Raw genomic sequence first — 21,588 nt, forward strand, 5'->3', positions numbered from 1 at the left:
TCCATTGTATCTGTACCCTGAAATACAAGTGTCTTACACACCCATCAGCAAAAAGAGCAAGGAAACCCCAGCACTCCTAAAAGCAACACCACTTGAAACAATTGATTCCTGTATAAATAACTTACGGCCTCAGGAGCACTATGCTTGCACTGATGGGTCTGTTCAAATATCAACGGGTCGCACTGCAGCAGCCTGTAGAATATACTAAGACAATATATGTATACAGACCACAAGTGTGAGACTCAATAACTGGCTTAGCTCCACACATGCAGAATTAGCTGCACTGCAACGTGCCACTAACGCACTGAAAAACAGTGGAAGAGTAATTTTGTGTGATTCAAAGTCAACTCTTCAGGCCCTGTGGTTTGCTAACTGTAGGTCGTAACTAAGTAATTGTAACCTATTCACCGCTGCCCACTGGATGGGGGGCGGTGTGCAGGACAAACATATCAATTGTCACACTAGCTCTCCACATATGTCAGTTGCTTAATTTAGAAACTGTACTTGTGGTCGATCTCAAACACATTGATGATGTGACGACTTATACTGAATTTTGTAACTAGCTCATCAAGATTGTAACTTGCTTAGCTAAATGAATTGTGGGGTTCAGTCCCTGAACCCCACTGAACCATAATGAACCCATTATATGCCTCTATAACCCTTTCCACTACTGCCCACAAAATGGGTATTGGGTGCATAATAAATGAACTAAACTAACTCTTCAGGCCCTTAAAAATCCAACATGCACAATAGACACTACGAATGTTGTAACATCCGGTCTTGTCATCATACTTTTGCCACGTTATTGTGACCCATCGCCTGCACGTTGTAACATCCATTATAAACAACATTATTAATGCAAAGAGCAAGAGTTTCAGTCTCATTTGTATGGATACCATCTCACATAGGTGTTGTCCAGCATGATGACACAGACAAGTCAGCTAAAACTGCATGTGATAAGCTTGAAGTTGACTTGGATATACTCGCTGCAGGCATTCCAATTTCTGCTGTAAAATCCATAATATTTCAGGAAATTAAGGAAGACATAAGAGCAGTCACTGACACACAAAGGCCAGTAAACACGAGTATAAAGAGCTATGACATGTTTAGAACTGAGAATTATATGTACGGGCAGTATATAACATCCACTAGACAGTGTGATATTGTAATTGCCAGAATTAGGCTGAGATATCGGTATCTAAGGCAGGTGGCTGCAGGTAATGAATCCCCCAATAGTCAACATTCCAATTGTAAACTATGTGAACAAGAGCTGGGACACTATATCTGTGATTACCTTGTTATAAGTGACTTCAGACCTAATGGTATTAGGTAATTTGAGCTCTGTAATTACTTCATACAGTCAGGAATATTGGAAGATATTCTTGTGCTGTACTCAGTATTTGCTAGTGGAGGCAAATAGATATTTTATGTTCTCACCTGAATTTTAGTCATAGTTGATTTGTTTTTGTATTGAGGCAGGTATTTTCTCCCCCTGATTCGATGTTTGACTAACCATCCTGTGAGATGGGAATAATAATTGAACCTATAGCTAGTTCTTGATCTACACTGTGTAATATCTCATATAGAATAGGGTAGTAGAACATTGTTGTGTATAACTAAGCTTGTTAATAAAAAAAATGACGGACCGAAACATTTTCTGATGTGTGGTTTGGTTATCATCATATTATTATTTATTATTATTTATTAATTAATATTATTAAATAATTAATAGTACTTCATTAATTAGCCTGCCCGAAACGATATGCGTGTTAGTTGCTTTGTAAGAATGTAAGAACACCAATATTATGTACTCTCACAAACCAAATGTATCTTGTATTTAAATGAATAAATAAAAATAAATAAAATAATTAATTAGTATTAAGTTTTAGTCTTAAGTGTTTTTCCTGCCCGAAACGCTTTGCGTAATAGTGGCTTTAGGCATTGTATGTACTAGCTCTATCCATAAATCCATCAACTTTTGTATCTTACCTTGTATGTATGTACTTTACCTGAATAAAAATTTGTATTTTTGTAATCCAAGTCCAATGTGCGGTAGTTAATTCCTAAAGGAAAAAGCTGTTGGTAAATGGGAAAGGAACGACGGATTTGGATTGACTTGGCCACTGGTGGCCCCAGCATGGGAACAGCGCCAGTGAGCAGCAGCATATAACATCCACGCTTGTGGGCTGAGACTTTTCCTCCAGCTCACGCCATTAAGGGAATATACTTGCATCATCTAAACAAATCGGTATTGGCAGGGGATATGCGGCTTAGCCCCGTGGCTGGCCTTAATTAGGAAGAAGAGTAAGCAGCAGCAGCAACATGGTGGCCAAGAGGAAGCGTGCTCGCTCCGAGCAAGAAAACCAGGAAGAGCCTCTCCCACTCCCGCCTCTGGTTAGAGACTCGGAACAACCTATCAAGAAAAAGGTATTCACTTTGGTTTTGCATTTATACGGCCACGGTGCTGTTCACACTGCTGTTCACACTGCTGTTCACACTGCAGGGTCAGGTCCCCCACACCGCAGGGTCAGGTCCCCCACACCGCAGGGTCAGTCCCCCACACCACAGGGTCAGTCCCCCACACCGCAGGGTCAGGTCCCCCACACCGCAGGGTCAGTCCCCCACACCGCAGGGTCAGGTCCCCCACACCACAGGGTCAGTCCCCCACACCGCAGGGTCAGGTCCCCCACACCGCAGGGTCAGGTCCCCCACACCGCAGGGTCAGGTCCCCCACACCGCAGGGTCAGGTCCCCCACACCGCAGGGTCAGGTCCCCCACACCGCAGGGTCAGTCCCCCACACCGCAGGGTCAGTCCCCCACACCGCAGGGTCAGGTCCCCCCACACCGTAGGGTCAGTCCCCCACACCGCAGGGTCAGTCCTTCACACCGCATGGTCAGTCTAATATAAGTTGGTTGGATATTGTGTTTTACATTGTAACTGTTAATGTTAGTATGCTATTCCTTCTTGTGGACTGGGGTTACTCTGGGTTTCATAAGAATATCAGGGTAAGTTGTAATTTATTGTAATGCTAAGGTAAGTAGCTGATTTGTGGATGCTAGAGAGGTAATTTACTCAATAGGTTACCCCCTTGGACAGCAGGGTAACAGAGAAATGGACATACCAGACTTTGAGCAAAACAAAAAAAAATAAATTTTAGAATTATTAATTTGTATGCAAAATGTAATAAAAACAAAAATAAGTGCATATGTGTTGTGTAAGGTGGTGTGGCGCCTGTCAACACCCGCTGTCTGACTTTGCTGACACTGTTTTATACTCAGATCTTTCACTGGTTGTTTATCACTTGTTTCTCTTTATTTACAAGAGAAATAATATACATACTTTACAAGTATGTGTGCTAAATAACTTAATAAATCACATATATTATTTCGATAACACGTTTCAGTTGATGATCGTTTGTTATACTCCATTGCAATTATTGAGAGTAGTGGAAAGGATATGAACATAATATTCAATTGTGTTGGGCTCTAGGCAATGACATATGGCCTAGTGGCACCATATGGGGGAGTGTTGGGAACCAATGACGTAAGCCACCAATGTGGCACACACAATGGCAGGCTCCTCCTAGTACACATAACCATGGAATTTTGTTGTATGCCTTGTAAACTTAGGTTCAGCACATCTAAGTGGACTATTATGTCTTTGGAATGCTAGGGAGCAAAGAAGGTCTTTATCTTGCCACCGAGTTCCGCAGTGTATTGCTTAGCTGTTCATTTTAAGGAAATGAAGGGATATCATTCCTAAGTGCAAAGAAATGTTGGCGCATTTTTCCAACACTGAGCCTCCTGATGTGTGTAGTGGCAGGTCACTGAATTTTGTTTTCACTTCAAGGAAAGATATGAATTTTGTGTGACTTATTATAGCCTCTGATTAAATTCACTATGCTGATAACTGCATGACATCTTTAATTGTAATACCGAGTCATATAATGTTTTTTTATGGATAATGCAGTACTGTATAGTGTGATACAATCAACTACTTTCCTAAAGCAAGTCAACTAATCCCCCAACACTGCCTGTCATAGCTCTTGCCTCATGTGACCTGTGCGTTGATTTTTTGTTCCCTCCCGCACACTCATATTAGTACTGGATATTGATTCAATAAAAAACATAAGTTCTGTATCTGTGACTAGAAAGGGCCCATAGTTGGACCATCCTGAGCCAGGTTATGCATGCTTTTATAAAAAAAAAAAAAATCATTGTGTTATTTAAAAATTGCAGGGAAAATGGATGAACAAGCAGCGTGTGTTGGTATTTGGCTCTCGTGGCATGTCGTTTCGAGATAGACATCTGATGGATGACCTTCGATCTCTCTTGCCACACAGCAAACCTGAGTCCAAGAAAGAGCGTAAAGATGATCTCAGAGTTATTAATGAGGTAAATACAGATGCTTCTATTTTATGAGAGAGATGGTAGGTAAGGGGGGGGGGGCTATTTTATTGTTTTTCTTATTTTATTGAATTTATGTAGTTATGCAGTCACTGGAGAAAAAATAATTACACCCCAGATTGAACAATATTGGCTCATAGCATTTAAAACCATACTGTATTGGTATAAGCCTATTTTTCCAATACAAAATTGGTATAACTTCTCCAGTTACTGCCAGTACTTGAACATCCTATGCACTTTCATTCCTTAAAAAGAAAAAAGAAAATTGTCCATCGCTCATATGTATTTATATGAAGTTACTACTTATACTGTAGTATATGCTAACAGTATTATGTTAAATGTACTGTAGAAGTAATAGTAGTATGGACTATTCTGCTCCCAGTTATGGAGTGTTGTTATTACAGAAGTTAGTAAATAAGCACTATTGCTCACATCGTAAGCAGTGGATTTTTGGAAAAGTATGTTGTCTAATTCTTGCTTTTTGCTTGCATGCAAACTCCTGCTTTTCTGTTGAGCTGGGGTGGCAGGTGGGATGAGCACAATAGGTTATTCTAGGTCCCACCCTGCAAAAGCACAATGTAACAGTCCCTATTGTTACCTTGTTATAAAGTTGTTACATATTGTTATAAAGTTTTATAACTTATTAGAAAGTTGTTGCAGCTTGTTAGAAGGCGTTAAAACTTGTTCGAATGCTGTAGCAATGGCATAGTTTCGTCGTGTGTATTGTACTCGTAATTTGCCTCTGCATGACTCATTCCAGCTTGCAACATTCAGTTTGTCACCTCTCCTACCCTTCCTTGACTGAGGTGGTTTCATAAAAAATGGAAACTCCTTTTTTTTCCACTGAAGTTTCACTAATACGTACAGTACTTACAAAGACTCGGCACTTCCAGGGTAATCTCCACCCTCAAACATTTATTCAGAACATTTCACGTGAGTTGTCAGTCCTGTGTTTTTTGCCTTTTGTCACTGACAGTTGACTAGGAGGGATATCTGGCAGTGCCCAGGATACTTTCTCATCCCCCACCCCCCCACCCCCATTATACCCTATTTTCTTTCTACCCCTCCCCCCACCCCCATATTCCTCTCTTCCCTCCCCTTTCTCCCTCTTCCTCTCCCTCTCATTTCCCTCTCATCTCTCCCATTTTTCCTTTCCTCCATCACCTAAATTTCCCTACCCTTTCCTCCAACAAATATTCCCCCCGCCCCACACACACACACACACACACACTCACTTTTTTCTTATCTTTCGAGAGATGCTCCATAGTACTGTGGTATGTACATTTTAAGTGTTGTATGCCCCTGTAGTCTATTTTTAATTATATTGTATCTATTTAAAAATTAGTTTATATTTTAAGGAATATTTCTTAATGGTGTATTATTTGTATCATGAGAGATGTGCTAGCATAGAGGACTGGGAATGGCTTTCTCAATTACCCTCGTGTAATTAATTGAACCATGATTGAACCACATCATGTTTTCTTTTGTTCTTAATGAACAGGCATGATCCTCTTGTGAATCCAGAAAACAATGCACAAGATATTGTTGAGGAAAATATATGTAAATTAATTTGATAATGAACTCTTGAGTAGATTTTGTATGTATAAATGTAGGAATTCATCTACTGTGAAACTAATGAAGCTTAAGCTTCAGGGGCCCTAATTCCAGAGGAGCCCCAGAAGCAACTTTAGTCTACATTGCTTAAAAATTCGGGGTCTGCATCTCAAATTTAATCAAAAAGAGATGTAGTGGTTAAATAAAAAAAAATTGTGGTTATCAGTTGTCGAGCATTACCAGTGAAGAAAATAGTTACCCAGACCTCATTGTTGGTTGTGAAGGGCTCCTATAATAGTTCAAGCTTCAGGGGCTCCACAAATGGACGTTTCTCTGTATATTATTAAATTTATGGAATTTCTCTTATAGATAGCAGAGATGAAAAATTGCAACAAGTGCATCTATTTTGAAAGTAAAAAGAAAAAAGACCTGTACGTGTGGGTCTCCAATATTCCACGAGGGCCTTCTGTCAAGTTTCTTGTCCTAAATGGTAAGTGAAATCTTTGGTGTCAATTACTGTATTGCAGACCAATTAGTTTCTCACTAAGAGATTTTTGTAAAGTGTTTCTAGTAGTCCATTTAATGTTTGATTTTATTACTGTATATAAAGAGAATTGGTATGAAATTGACATTTTGTATCTCATAATCCTTATTATATCCCATAATTTCTGTTATTGCAAAAATTAGCTTTAATATTTGGGCTATTCATCTGCATTTTATTAAGTACAGTATATGATGGAGAATGTCTAAAGGAAATGCAGATAGTGACACCTCTGTTTACGAATGCCCCCTCTTTACAAACTTTTCGGGTTACAAGCCCAAAAGGGCTCGCTTACGAGTAAGCAAGAGGGATTATTCAGTAAATTCAATCTATTTAGACCAAAGCCTAAATAGAAATGATCATAAATGTCAAGAATGGAAATACAACAAGCAGCCCCAAGTTAATGATTGGAGGATAAAGACAGACATCAGTGAGTGATTTGTAACTAGAGTGGTGTCATTAGTAATCAAAGTTCTGTAGATTAAATAAACCTAATTATTATTCTAATATGCAAACTGTTTGATGCAACAGTTGAGGAATTCACATAGCCTTGGTAATTTATAAAATCTAGTAGCGGATATTATCTTCCTTAGAGACAGTTTGCCATCTAAGATGTAAAATGGCAAACAATAACATTGTAATAGGTAATCAACCTAAAAAAAAACCTAAGTAGAGAACTATCAAGATTGTGAAAAAAAATTCCTTAACCAGCAGATAAGAGCCAACTAGGAACAAAAATACTCTTGATAGGATATTCACAAACAATGAAAAATAGTCGGGGACATTACAAATCTTAGAAACAACATTCTCAGATAGCAAGCTCATTGAAGTTCAACCTAACATCAATACTCGTAATATGTTTAAAAAGATTAGCACGTGAGAAAAGTTATTGAATAAATGAAATTTTAACAAGAAGAGGACTGACTGAAGAAAATAAACACAGACCTTGCAAACATCCAAGGGGATGTTTCTAATGTGTGAATAAAATGCAAAAATATTCTGATATTTATAGAACGGGGGGGTGGGGGGACAGTAAACTCATAAAAAATCTAAGTTTACGTTTTGTTATGAGAAAGGGGCAGGGGTTGACAAAGCCTTTGAAGCTGTGGGATGATTGTCTGTTTTATGCTACAACAGGCAAAGTATGATGATTAGAAAATTTATTTGCCTTGAGACTACTTTATAATTTTTCATATTAACTATAATATTTTTTTGGTGGGCAGTGCAAAAATTGTGGGGAGGTCAGTATGTGACAATGACACTGAATTCTGGCTATCTCAACCCACCTGTGTTCATCTTGTACCAGACATTTCCCCTGCAATGCTGGGCGAGGCTAGCGAGCCTCCAACCTCAAACATTCTCTCCTTAAACATGGAACTGTAGATAGTAACTAAGCGATTGTAACCTATCCACCGCTGCCCACTGGATGGGGAGAGGGGGCAGTGTGCAGGACAAACATATCAATTGTGACATTAACTCTTCACATATGTCAGTTGCTTAATTTAGAAACTTTACTTGTGGTTGATCTCGAACCCATTGATGATGTGATGACTTATACTGAATTTTGTAATTAGCTCATCAAGATTGTAACTTGCTTAGCTAAATGAATTGTGGGGTTCAGTCCCTGAGCCCATTATGTGCCTCTGTAACCCTTTCCACTACTGCCCACAAGATGGGTATGGGGTGCATAATAAATGAACTAAACTAACGTGTACATGTAGATTAACATAAGGTAGAGAGCACTCATTACTTTTGTATAATTAAAGAATACTGAACAAATAACCATAACATTTTTAACTTTCAGCGCACACCATGAAGGAGCTCAAGATGACTGGCAATTGTCTAAAGGGTTCAAGACCCTTCTTGAGTTTTGACCCTGCTTTTGACGAGCCTCATTGGGCAGTGATAAAGGAGCTTTTTGTGCAGACTTTGGGCACCCCAAACAACCACCCAAAGAGTCAACCCTTTCATGATCATGTATTTACTTTCTCCATCCTGGATAACAAAATTTGGTTCCGCAACTATGAAATATTAGGAATGGATGGCAAGCTGTCCGAGATTGGTAAGTGTTATGTCACTGATGTTATTTTAGATCATAGTCTTGTAGAATTCAGAAAAGTTACATTACCTGTTTATTATTATTTCAGCATATAAACATTTCATGGGAAATTATGCCAAAGTTTAAAATTGTCATGGAACTTGTAATTAAACATTGGGAAAACTGTTGATCTCAAATTTAAATATTTAAAATAGTTTTCCCTTTCATTGTTTTCCTCGGAATATTGTCTTATCCTGTAAACTGATCAAAACATTTTGCCTTAGAATTAGCTTTTATGAGTCATTTTGTATATTAATTTATCTGAAATTCTGTAGTCAAACACTTCAGTACAATTTAGTGGCTTTACAAAGAAAATTGTTCAATTACATAATGTGGCACAATTTTTGTTCCTCTATAGTAAGTATTATTTTCATATTGCTTATGCCTCCAAAATATAGAAAATGACTCCACCCACTGAAGTGATAAATATTCACTTATTTTTGTGTTATTCTTACATCTTCTTATAAATTTATTGTATAATAAATTTATTATTTTATTTTTATTGTGCATAAGCAAGTTTTCAATAGCCACTTTCTAAGGGTTAAGGTTTAATGAGCAAGTGTGATATGTAGTGTGTAACTTTGTATGGTATAATGCAACTGTTATGTTACCTTACATTTAAAATTGGGAGGAGAAATTAATAATTAAATAATAGAGTACTGCATATAAAATACATTCTGATGTGCTAAATCTTATTTCTACAGGTCCCAGATTTGTCCTAGACCCCATTAAGCTGTTTGATAGCAGCTTTGGAGGCGTTACACTGTGGGAGAACCCAGCTTACATAAATCCAAATATGGTATGTTAGTTACTAGTAGTGTTTAAGTAGTTTTGCAACTCCTAAAAGTTAGTTACCAGTTCATAGTTCTAACTGCATATTATCCTTCCAGTGGGTAGTGATACTGTCTGTTGTATTATGTAGCTTCTTCCTGTTAAAATAGTCAAGGCTCTGGCCTTGACTGACTATTTAGATGTTTAGATGAAAACATCTAAACAATTTAGATGTTTTATCAAGTGGATTCCACAGTAAAAGATCTTTGCACACACTCTAGGTCAGCAATTTCTCCAGCTTTAAATGGGGCTGTAAGTGTGCAACAATATTCCACTTTAGATGTACCTGTCAGTTTGGCACATACCGGTTTATTTATTATAAACTAGTGCTCTAGAGAGCACTGTCTTTAAAAGTATCATCACAGGCATGGCATCTCTTGTTTGGAAAGTTCTTGTTTTCCAACCTGTCATTTTTCTTGCAGTTGTGACAGTAATTTTGTTGTTTAAAAGTAAGGTCTTCCAACATGATTACTATTAAATCTTTTTTTCTTTCAATGATGGTGTTTTATGTGGGGTTTCTGCTTTAATATTTTCGTTTTTCTCCATAGTTCAGTAATTGGAACTTATCCTCATCAAACAACATTTATTTTGTAGCCCACTGAAAGACTTAACATTAAATTCAAGGTTTGCTGTGTCCTCTATTGTCTACTCTCATGAAAATGTCATCTGCAAAGGATGATACAGTACTGTAGTTTGTATCCGTGTTTATATCTGATATAGGAACGAGGAAAAGTGCCAGAGCAAGCACGTTCCTTTTCAGTGGATGATTCATATTTTACTTTGTTGACTATTACACTGGGTTCAGTTAGAAGTTAAAGATCCCCCTTCCTACTTTGCCCGGATTTCATTTTTGTGGAATAATAGTGGTCACATTTGTTGAAAGCTTTTGCAAAATGTGTGTATTACATCAGTGTTTAGTCTGCCATGGCATCTAAGGTTGCCATAGTTATATACCAATTGTGAGAAGCAAGAGTGCCTATTCTAAACCCATGTTGCCCAGAATTATGTAAACATTGTGATTACATGTGTTTTGTGATCTTCTTAGCACTTTCAAAGATTTTTATGGTGTGATGTTAGGGCTATTGGTTTATTGTTGTTTTATCTGCTTTACTACCTCCTCTGTGAAGTGGTTACCTTACCTTGGAGGTGTTTCCGGGGCTTAGCGTACCCGCGGCCCGGTCGTCGACCAGGCCTCCTAGTTGCTGGACTGATCAACCAGGCTGTTAGATGCTCGCACCCTGATGTATGAGTCACAGCCTGGTTGATTGTAAATGTAATGTCCGCTGTTTTAAGTACGTCGAGGATAACACCAGTACAGTATCTAGGCTCTGTGTCCAAAAGTTTAGATCCTGTGATGGTGGTTTATTACAATTCTTGATGAATATAGCATTCCAGGAGTCTGGGCCTGGTGTAGAGTGCATGGGGATGCTGTCTGTGGTAACTTCAAAATCAAGTGAGGTTAAGGTAACACAATATATACTTGCCTAATTGTACTTGCATAAATTATGCTTGTTGGGGGTTGAGCTTCATCTCTGGTATCACCTCTCAACTGTCAATCAACTGGTAATTACCTAAGTGTAGTTACAGGATGAGAGCTATGCTCGTGGTGTCCTGTCTTTCCAGCACTCTTTGTCATATAACGCTTTGAAACTACTGGCGGTCTTGGCCTCGACCACCTTCTCACCTAACTTGTTCCAACCGTCTACCACACTGTTTGTGAAAGTGAATTTTCTTATATTTCTTCGGCATCTGTGTTTAGCTAGTTTAAATCTATGACCTCTCGTTCTTAAAGTTCCAGGTCTCGGGAAATCTTCCCTATCGATTTTATCAATTCTTGTTACTATTTTGTATGTAGTGATCATATCACCTCTTTCTTCTGTCTTCTAGTTTTGGCATATTTAATGCCTCTAACCTCTCCTCGTAGCTCTTGCCCTTCAGTTCTGGGAGCCACTTAGTAGCATGTCTTTGCACCTTTTAAAGTTTGTTGATGTACAGATTACTGAGCTTACTGGGCTTTATCATATCTACATTTGAAACTGTGTATGGAGTCTGCCTCCACATAATTTTTTTTTTTGTGTGTGTGTGTGTGTCAAGAGTAATGTCCCAGTGACTCATTTGGGTACTTGGTTTCCAGCTGTTTCCCCGTGTGTGTGTATATCTTGTGTTAAATAAACTGTCTTTATCTACCCTATCAATTCCTCTGAAAATCTTGTGGTGATAATGTCTCCCCTAACTTTTCTGTCTCCAGCAACGTAAGGTTTAGTTCCCGCTGTCTCCTTGTAGCTTGTAACCCCTCATCTCGGGTACTATTTTGGTGGCATACCTTTGAACTTTATCTAATTTAATTTTGTGCTTGACTAGATTCAGACTCCATGCAGGAGCTGCATACTCCAGGATTGGTCTGACATGTGGTATAGAACGTTCTGAATGATTTCTTACACAAGTTTCCAAAGGCTGTTCTTATGTTGGCCAACCTGGCATATGTTGAATCTTTCCAAATGTCTTGTGTAAAGAAACTTCACAGTTGATTTGTTTTTAACAGATACGACGGGAGAAACATAAGGCTGCAGGTTATAAATATATAAACAAGAAGCAACAGAAGGAAGGCTTTAAGAAAAGAACTCCAATACAACCTTTTCGTGGTGACCCCACCAATGAAGTTTTCCAGACCAAGGCGCCTGAAGAAGCTACCGGCGGAGAAAAGCAGCTCTTTATTCGCAAAAAGTTTTAACTTTGTAATACTTCTGTGTTGTGTAAAGATTTTGTAGTAAAAGATAATATAATGCACAGTACTTTTATTTTTTCCATTACAAATTTGTATTTGTACATTTACGAGAGTTGTGGGTTAACTAAATTATTTATTATAAATCTTCTCGCATAACTTATCTATATTTGATTTAAAGTTAATATCATCTCTTAAATTAAATGCTATGAATAGATGTAAACAAAATATGTACAATGGGTGTAAATTTTGAAATGACAATCGTTGCCTTATTTTCCACTTTATTGGGTTTGGGGATGAATCTCATCAAAGAGGAAAAAAGTAAATACAGTTTTTGTGAAAGTTGTAAAAACTAGCACTCGTCCATTCATTATATTCGACACTACATAGAGTAGTATCACACTTGCCCACACCACCACTTCATAAGGCCAGGTGTAATGCTCCTTGTAAGTTATATGCAGTACTGTACATGCAAATATTTATTCCAAACAAACTGCAACCACCCAGTTTTGACCCTTAAGATACCTTGTGCATTGTTCATATCCAATCCCTCGCTCACCATGTCCACCCGTATCCTTCCTGCACTTTACTTGCCTATCCAAGCCATCTTGGTACATTCGTGATTTGTGGACTTTTTCATTCTACTTCTATCAAAGACAATTTTTTAAGCAACATACATAAATACATCTAAGATTGTCCATATCTTGCATCCATACTTAATGGTGGGCACTACCATTCTTCTGTCCACCTCTAGCTGCATCATTAACAGTGAGAATAGCTTGAGCTACCTCATCCTTTTGTGTATTTTACCTCAATAAACTTATTTCAATTTCTAGCTGTATCTTATTTTTTTTTTCTATGAGGGTTATATTTGCATCATCCATTTTCTATTTTGACTTGCGCTTTTCTAGATTTTGCTTGCACAAATTCCTATTTTATTAATCACACATCTTTAGTATTTAAACTAATTAACAATTTTAGCATTTCTCTGCATGTATTTCACATTATTATAATTTTTAATGAAAGAAACATTTCTAGAACATGTTATAAATTTATTTCTGAATTACTATATGTACAAAGGGTACATATTGGCTCACCTTTAAAGGGATGTTGTTGTCTTGCCTATATAATGAGGGTGGGACCAACAGTTCTCAAGGCAGCATGGCATGTGAAAGCACATCTAAGTAATTATCGAAAGCACCATACCAGGAAAACTATGTAGCACCAGGCATGTCCAAGTGGGACATTTGGCCCAAGTGAAATTAGTGCAAGTAAACTTGGGCAATTAATCATCATTAGAACTCTTAAATGCAGTATTTTTTTTTTTGGTACAAGAGTTCTTACATTCTTGTAAAGCCACTCACTAGCACTCATAGCATTTCAGGCAGGTCCTTAGTCCTAATTTTCCCCAGAATACGACATGCCAAATCATTTACCAGGTTCTCATTTACTGCAGGGTGAACAGAGGCTACAGTTAAGGATTGGCGCTCAGTCAATCCTCTCCGGCCAGGATACGAACCCAGGCCAAAGCACTCGCAGAGCGCCGGGCGAGTGCTAAACGGTTTACACGTGACTCAACTGATGATGTCTGAACTCTTCTGGAACAAGTGCTTCTCTGACGACTTGTTCAAACCACAACACCAATGGCTTCACCCACTATAAATATAAATAATCAACGGAGCCTAACCTAAGCAATGGCTAAATATGCACAATATGCTAATGTAAAACAAACTGTTGATCTGGGGACTGGGACACCTCTGCTTTGCTTACCGATTGCCTCCATTTTTAGTGTTCAGTACCAGTAACTTAAATTAAGATCCAGAGCACACTTATAGTAGTGTAAGCAAGAGAAATCACTATATTAATCTGCAAGAGGAGGATCAGGTAGTAAAGAGTTCACATTTGTAGTCATCTAAGCCATCTTCAATATTACCTGGAACTTTGAAGAGCTCAATAATTTACATGCAATACCAGGTATAATTAGATTAAAAATGCTTATCTAGTTTTTTTTTACTTTATTAAAACTACAAAACTCGGAATTCACAAGAACAATATGCTCAAACAATACTTGAACCTTAGTTGCTTCCAAGAGCAGCAAGAACAATTAAGTCCTTTACACCACCCCCTTCATATTAGGTTCATAATATTGTTCAATCTGCACTGCCTGAAATATATAAATTGTTAATCAGCTGTCCGAAATGCCAAGAAAATTTGAACTATATTTTGAGACTTAACTTATTTTACAAAATGCCACACAACTAATTTACTTTCAAAATAACATTAAGTGATTAAATCCATCTAGAGTTCTTCCCTTTCCCTGTATGGGCCTTCCAGGTACTGTTCTGGTACTACTTCATCTTGTTTTGTCTTCTTGTAGAAACCTTTCTTCAGCAGCAACTGGTTACATTCCTCACGATTAAATTTCTCAAGAGGAATGCGTTCCACTTCCTTTGAATACAATTAACAAAATTAAAATTCCAACCCAATTAAATTCCTTATTTAAAACTTGGCAAATAGTATTAGCTTATAACAACCCATCCTCCCGTATTGATAACACCTATTGTGACGGTCGTCGAGTCACAAATTCGTACGGAATTAGCTTTTAGACAGTAGTATACTAACGAGCAAGAAATTCTTTTAAAATAAATGAAGATAATACACAAACTTGAATATGCCACAGGGGCCTCGTAGCCTGGTGGATAGCGCGCAGGACTCGTAATTCTGTGGCGCGGGTTCGATTCCCGCACGAGGCAGAAACAAATGGGCAAAGTTTCTTTCACCCTGAATGCCCGTTACCTAGCAGTAAATAGGTACCTGGGAGTTTAGTCAGCTGTCACGGGCTGCTTCCTGGGGGTGGAGGCCTGGTCGAGGACCGGGCCGCGGGGACACTAAAGCCCCGAAATCATCTCAAGATAACCTCAAGAGGCCTAGCATAGCACATGTACTATATTGGGCCTCATATTGTGTATTAGGCCTAGGAAGGTTAGGTTAGTGTGTCAAAACAACACAAGGAATAAAACAGTTTTCCAGTTTGTCCAACTCAATAGTTCAGATTTCTACTTTTAATTTTGTTCTGTGACTTTTATGGGATGTTGAGACATTAGCCAAGAAACAAGTGTTGGAATTTAAAGAAATATTATAACTTCAAGCACAAAAATACATACTAGTATGATAAAAAATAGCAATCAACAGCTTCATGAATTAACATACATTACAAAATACATTCCCTCCCTTAACTGTGCCTTGTCCCTTAGCATACAGTATTCTGTGTAAGCGGCGAAGAGTCACAATAACGTGGCTGAAGTATGTTGACCAGACCACACACTAGAAGTTGAAGGGACAACGACGTTTCGGTCTGGTCAACATATTCTGTGTAAGCTTTCCCCCTTCCACTTCATGTTTGCCCACCCTTGTTTACTACAGGAATACACCATTAATACCATTCATTCAACACGCCCAAATTAGCTATGCTTTCCTTATTCTTGATGCTTACTGACTGGCACACTACAACACTTCCTTACATCCCCCTAACAACCACACAAATTTCAAATTGTCAATTTCTACTGCTCTATTTTCTTATATTTACCACTCGAGTCTCATCCACACAAATGAGCCAGCACACCTTTATGCACTAGCAAGTTTCCTTACCTGCTTCAACACCATCAATACTGACACAACCACTTCAGCATTCACATTTCACAAGTTCCTCTACACCACCACCATAACTTGTCCATATTCACAAGTTTACTTTCGCACAATAAAATTTCCAATGTCAACACTGCAAAATAAATTACAGTACTGTAGTTTGCATTTATCAAAGTTGACATTTTAGTACTGATACTCTCATTGGACATTACATGGGTGTAAACCTAGTGTACATCATTCTTACATTTAGCACCCATTATGACAATATACTGTACTAGGTTCACACCCATGTAATCATTCTTACACGTAGCTCTCTAATCACAATATATACCGCACAGTTCACCAATATACAGTGTACATGTGCTTTTTAGGGAGAGTTGTCACTTTCCCAGCCCCCACCCATAATTGCAATTTTTTTTACATAGGGGTTATGATATTTCCACGAGGGCGACCCCTCACAGTGTTCAAGAGAGAACTGGATAAGCACCTCCAAAGGATACCTGATCAACCAGGCTGTGACTCATACGTCAGGCTGCGAGCAGCCGCGTCCAACAGCCTGGTTGATCAGTCCGGCAACCAGGAGGCCTGGTCGACGACCGGGCCGCGGGGACGCTAAGCCCCGGAAGCACCTCAAGGTAACCTCAAGGAAGGAAGGTAGGACTTGTAATAGCCCACTGAGGGACTTATAATAAAAGGAAAGTATCAATCTACTGTCACTTATTCCTGGGACATCATTGCTAACAGGATATCACTCGGGACCTATTTCCACATTATAATTCAGATCACAAAACTCCAGGAATTAGAAACGGCAAATATATTAAAAAATAATTTATATCAATTAAAAAAACTCAATATTCAATTTAATTTATTAAATTTAGAATTGAGAAAGGCAAAGAGGAAATGGACCAGGATGGAAGTACTGTATACAAATATGCACATATAATAAGCATAGATAAAAGGGTACAGAATATATTAGCACAAAGCAGAACACTAAATAGGTACAAACTTTAGACGTTGATTTAAGTAATATTTTTATAAAGACTAGTCACTAAATAGTATTCTGTTTAAGGAACAAATAACTGGTTGTTATACTAGGTATGGGATGGCTGGAATGTCTAAAATGTAGATTGTATGTACAGGGTATTTAAATATGCAAATACAAATGCCACATGAACATGTATGAATGAATGACTTTGGTTAGATACATACAAAAGCTGTTTCGCATTGAATAACAGACCTGCAGTTTCGTGTTTTTTTATGTTTATATATTACTCTATACAATACCTTATAATTATCATACCAATCTTAGTTTATGTATACTGCATGATATGCAAGAAAACTAACCTGATCAAGTTTGTTGAGAAGGACCAGCTCTGGGGGAGCACCACCAATAGGCTTGTACCTTACATTATGACTGATCTTTAGTAAAGGATTCAAACTTATAACATTACTGTCTTGGTATTTTATTTGACATTGAAGCATTGAGTGTTGATGATCAATTTAAAGTTTAGCCCTTAAACAGCGCAAATCATACATATATGATTTGAGTAACTGTCACAAAACGACGCAAATCATATATATATGATTTGCATATTTAAAATAGTTAAAATAGTCCTACACATACATAAGAGCTCACATCTGCTTCCTCAGACCACCAGTAACCATCCACCATCTTGAAAAAAATCCTGAGTCCCTCACTTTCCTTCTAGGGCCTTTGTAAGAAAATGATGACCATTGCTGGGCAACTTCACCATCCAGTATCTGAATGTTTAGGACAGCCATGGAGGAGACACTAAACTTTTAGCAACAGCAAATGAGTGATTACCATGTATATATTCGAGGCAAAATGTGTGCTATATGCTATTTTAAGATTTAGGCTTAAAATATATTTATACATGTATTTTTATGAACAAGTATGTAGGTGTCTTTATATCTTTACTTGTATATCCATACATACTTATATTTTCAAAGTTTTACATAACAGACAGTAACTTTGACATACAAATACAACCTGTTAGCATGAAAAGACTAAATTAATAAATTGAGAAACAATGAAAATACAGTAAATCAACAGTTATTCCTATGCAGCAGCTCAACTAAAACTATGCAACTTCTCCAGGCCACTACAGCTAAACCACAAGAGCTACAGACTTTTTATTTGGATTTTTGTGCTTCCTGAAGGCTAATTAACAATGTCATAAGAAAAAATTATATTTTTTTCGGAACAATTTTTTCTCGAGCGTCCTGGGGATGTTTGCTATTTAACAGTTTAAGGGTTGACCACTAAAATGGGAGAATGCTTCAAGTCTCTTACAAGTAAGTAATTATCAAAAGAAGGCACCAAACCGGGAAGGCTATGTAGCAGCATCAAATGTGCGGAATAATCTGAGGGCGCTAAATATCACCAAGGATGCCAATACGAGAACAAAAACGCATAAGGCGAACGATATCAAAAGTATCCGAGTCACCAAGAATTCCATTGAGGGACAGGCGACCGCGAGGGGCGGTCGGAAAGCAAGACACGCTCGTCCTGGAAGTCAGGAAGTCTCTTACAAATTTAGCATTTGAAGCACCATTGTGGTGATTTGCAAACATTAAAAATACAGCTACCAGACAGAACCAATGTGCCGAATAAATATCTAAAGAGATTCCCTTCACATACACAGTACTGTAGTACTGTATGTTAAGGGAGTTTTTTTAACAGTATGAATTAATAAAACTAAACAAAGTGCCTTAATGAAGTAGTTTTCATTGTACTGTACACAGAAATTAAGAATTAAAAGGATACAATAAGGGAATGTCCTCGTGGATGAATTTCTTCACCTCGGGGAGCCTATTCAGTCGTCATCCACCACAGCTCTGGAAAAAATAAATAGCACATTATTACCAAGGTAAAGAATAGGGATTATCCAGTATATCATGAAGTGAAAGATAGAATTGGTAGTTTTGGCTTTCCTAATAAAGGCACTCACCATAATCCAACAGGTTAATAGTGTAGGTTAGGCCAGTTATATATGGAAAGAAATCAGCTTGTAAAGAACATTCACAAAGAGAATATCTGGAGATACTAATGTGCACGTTTCAAATAATTTTCCAGAGGTATATAACAAGACATAAGCTGCAGTCACAGAAGAGGAGACGCCTCAACAGAGGGCATGCGAGTGCAGACATCACATCCTTCAGCGCTACTCCTATTAAGAGTTAGTGAAGCTCTATAACGTTACCAAGTGGGGGAAAATTTCATTCATAATTCATTTGCAGCTGTACTAAACTTATTTCCACCCCACTGGCCAATAGTGACTCAACAGGTGTTTATTTAAATATGAACATCTGTCAACTTCTTTTACAGCCTGTGTAAAAGGCTGTAAAGTGCGCTCTCTCGATACATTTTTTAAAAGAGTTCAGTGATGACTTTTTTTCCAACATTTTCTGAAGAGGTTTCCATGTCATAATCACCCTTTAGCTCTCTCCAGGTGTTTTGCCATTCCTTGATAGTCACCTCAAGGGTAATCTAATCATCCTGGATCTTTAAATGTGTTCCAATAATTGTAATTACAGTACATACTTGCGATCACACGAAGGGGTGAGCTTTCCCCTGCCTGAATTTGATTGATCATGCCCTCTTCTGGTATTTGCACAAGATTCAGAATTCTGTTTCCTTGAGCGAGCTCTTTCGCTTACATTTTTTCTATTGTCTCAACTCGACTGGGTACTTCGGTGGTGGAAACAATATATAGTTTCTGCACCACCCATCCAAATACTCTGTCCTTGTCTGCCCCATTTATTACCTTGAGAATTGTGTATATGGTAATCATGTCTCCCCTAAGTCGCTGGTCTAAGTTACGGGATAATACATTATATTAGCCTATCCCCATAATTCATGTCTCTTTGTTCCAAAACTTTTCTGGTTGTATACCATGGGACCTTCTCCAAGTTTGGTCTGGGTGTGACTAGATACTATACAAAGAGTGAGCTGGAGCTGCAGGAAAGGTCCAACTTGTCAGTGTATACAATTTATAAATTCAATACGTTTGTTAACCTTGCATATGCTGCCGATTACAGCAAGTTAATGCAGGCCTTGAAACCCAGCACCTGCTCGCCTAACTCGCCACGTAGCGTGGAGCCAACACCTGCTTGCCTCACCACATAGCCTGCTTGATGGGGTTCTGGGAGTTCTTCTACTCCCCAAGGTGGTCTTACCCCCAAGTTGTCATAGTGGTTGAGTAACTGACAGGATCTTCCTGCTCTAAATCCATGTTGTCCTGGGTTGTGTAGCTCATTATTTTCCATAAAACTAGAAATTTGATGCCTAATCACTTTCAAAAACTTATTATGTGTGATGTTAGTAGAACTGGTCTATAATTTTTTGCCAAAGCTTTACTACCCCCCTTGTGCAGTGCAGCTATATCTGCAGATTTAAGTGCTGCTGGTATCTCCCCTGTATCCAGGCTCTTGGAGCTGGGAGCCAACACCTGCTCGCCACATAGCCTGGAGCTGGGAGCCAACACCTGCTCGCCACGTAGCCTGGAGCTGGGAGCCAACACCTGCTCGCCACGTAGCCTGGAGCTGGGAGCCAACACCTGCTCGCCACGTAGCCTGGAGCTGGGAGCCAACACCTGCTCGCCACGTAGCCTGGAGCTGGGAGCCAACACCTGCTCGCCACGTAGCCTGGAGCTGGGAGCCAACACCTGCTCGCCACGTAGCCTGGAGCTGGGAGCCAACACCTGCTCGCCACGTAGCCTGGAGCTGGGAGCCAACACCTGCTCGCCACGTAGCCTGGAGCTGGGAGCCAACACGTGCTCGCCACGTAGCCTGGAGCTGGGAGCCAACACCTGCTCGCCACGTAGCCTGGAGCTGGGAGCCAACACCTGCTCGCCACGTAGCCTGGAGCTGGGAGCCAACACCTGCTCGCCACGTAGCCTGGAGCTGGGAGCCAACACCTGCTCGCCACGTAGCCTGGAGCTGGGAGCCAACACCTGCTCGCCACGTAGCCTGGAGCTGGGAGCCAACACCTGCTCGCCACGTAGCCTGGAGCTGGGAGCCAACACCTGCTCGCCACGTAGCCTGGAGCTGGGAACCAACACCTGCTCGCCTTGACAGTACCGCTGGGAGCCAACACCTGCGTGTTTAACACCTTCCCCACCTCGCCAAGTCAGCAACAATAGTGGATACAAGATGCAGGACTAAATTATATCTAATACAGTACTACAGTATCCTAAATACAATACCACGTCAACAGTGACACATGACACATGTAATCACTAACTACAACCAGAGAGAAGTGAACATTTATGGATCATAGGGATGGGAAAAGGCCAAAATTAATTGGCCATCATACCGAATTGTTGAATTAAAATATATTTTGTAAAATATTAGTTTTTGTAAAAAAAACTGTAGAATTAAAAACACTGGTAATTAATGATCGTTCATCAGTTTAATGTAAAAGTTTGACTAAAATTATGTCAATAATTATAAATATATTTCCAAATTAATTCTTTATTAACTTTACTGTGAAGAGCAAGGCAGACTATAGGAACGCCAGCCCCGATATACTGACCTAAGCCACCTAGCTCTTCTCCCTGTCTCAGTTCATGACCAATTGATTGTATGAGGCTAGTAGTGTACATTACCTCGACCCTGGCCTTGGCCACGTCCTTCTCCTGGAGGTCCTCGCCTGCAGCAGGGTAGAGGCCCACTAGGAGGAGGAGGAGGAGAGCGCGGAGAGGAGTTCCCGCCATGATGCCTCGCTACACACTGGCTGCCTGTAACGTGTCCTTACCTCAGCTCATA

At 39.1% G+C, this 21,588-nt stretch overlaps 2 protein-coding genes across 2 annotated transcripts; one reads left to right on the forward strand and one right to left on the reverse strand.

Moving 5' to 3' along the window:
- The first annotated feature begins 2,113 nt into the window (after positions 1–2,113).
- On the forward strand, positions 2,114–12,216 carry LOC123747292 (ribosome biogenesis protein BRX1 homolog). Its single transcript, XM_045729388.2, has 6 exons — positions 2,114–2,427; positions 4,240–4,395; positions 6,331–6,451; positions 8,307–8,564; positions 9,305–9,399; positions 11,974–12,216. Exons 1-6 carry the CDS (start codon positions 2,323–2,325, stop codon positions 12,160–12,162), a joined length of 924 nt encoding a protein of 307 aa, XP_045585344.1. The 5' UTR covers positions 2,114–2,322; the 3' UTR covers positions 12,163–12,216.
- A 1,932-nt stretch (positions 12,217–14,148) lies between these two features.
- Positions 14,149–21,586, reverse strand: LOC123747293 (selenoprotein M-like). Its single transcript, XM_045729389.2, has 4 exons — positions 21,429–21,586; positions 18,587–18,657; positions 17,143–17,212; positions 14,149–14,601 (listed from the first exon to the last, which is right to left on the reverse strand). Exons 1-4 carry the CDS (start codon positions 21,534–21,536, stop codon positions 14,452–14,454), a joined length of 399 nt encoding a protein of 132 aa, XP_045585345.1. The 5' UTR covers positions 21,537–21,586; the 3' UTR covers positions 14,149–14,451.
- Positions 21,587–21,588: the final 2 nt, after the last annotated feature.

Source organism: Procambarus clarkii, chromosome 94, assembly GCF_040958095.1.
Source record: "Procambarus clarkii isolate CNS0578487 chromosome 94, FALCON_Pclarkii_2.0, whole genome shotgun sequence".
NCBI classification, from domain to species: Eukaryota; Metazoa; Arthropoda; class Malacostraca; order Decapoda; family Cambaridae; genus Procambarus; species Procambarus clarkii.

Excerpts from the sequence above, each read along its gene's own strand:
- LOC123747292 (XM_045729388.2), top strand. The coding sequence starts at position 2,323 with ATGGTGGCCAAGAGGAAGCGTGCTCGCTCCGAGCAAGAAAACCAGGAA. Across the intron at positions 2,428-4,239 it reads AACAACCTATCAAGAAAAAG|GGAAAATGGATGAACAAGCA; the intron begins GTATTCACTTTG and ends TAAAAATTGCAG. Across the intron at positions 4,396-6,330 it reads ATCTCAGAGTTATTAATGAG|ATAGCAGAGATGAAAAATTG; the intron begins GTAAATACAGAT and ends TTTCTCTTATAG.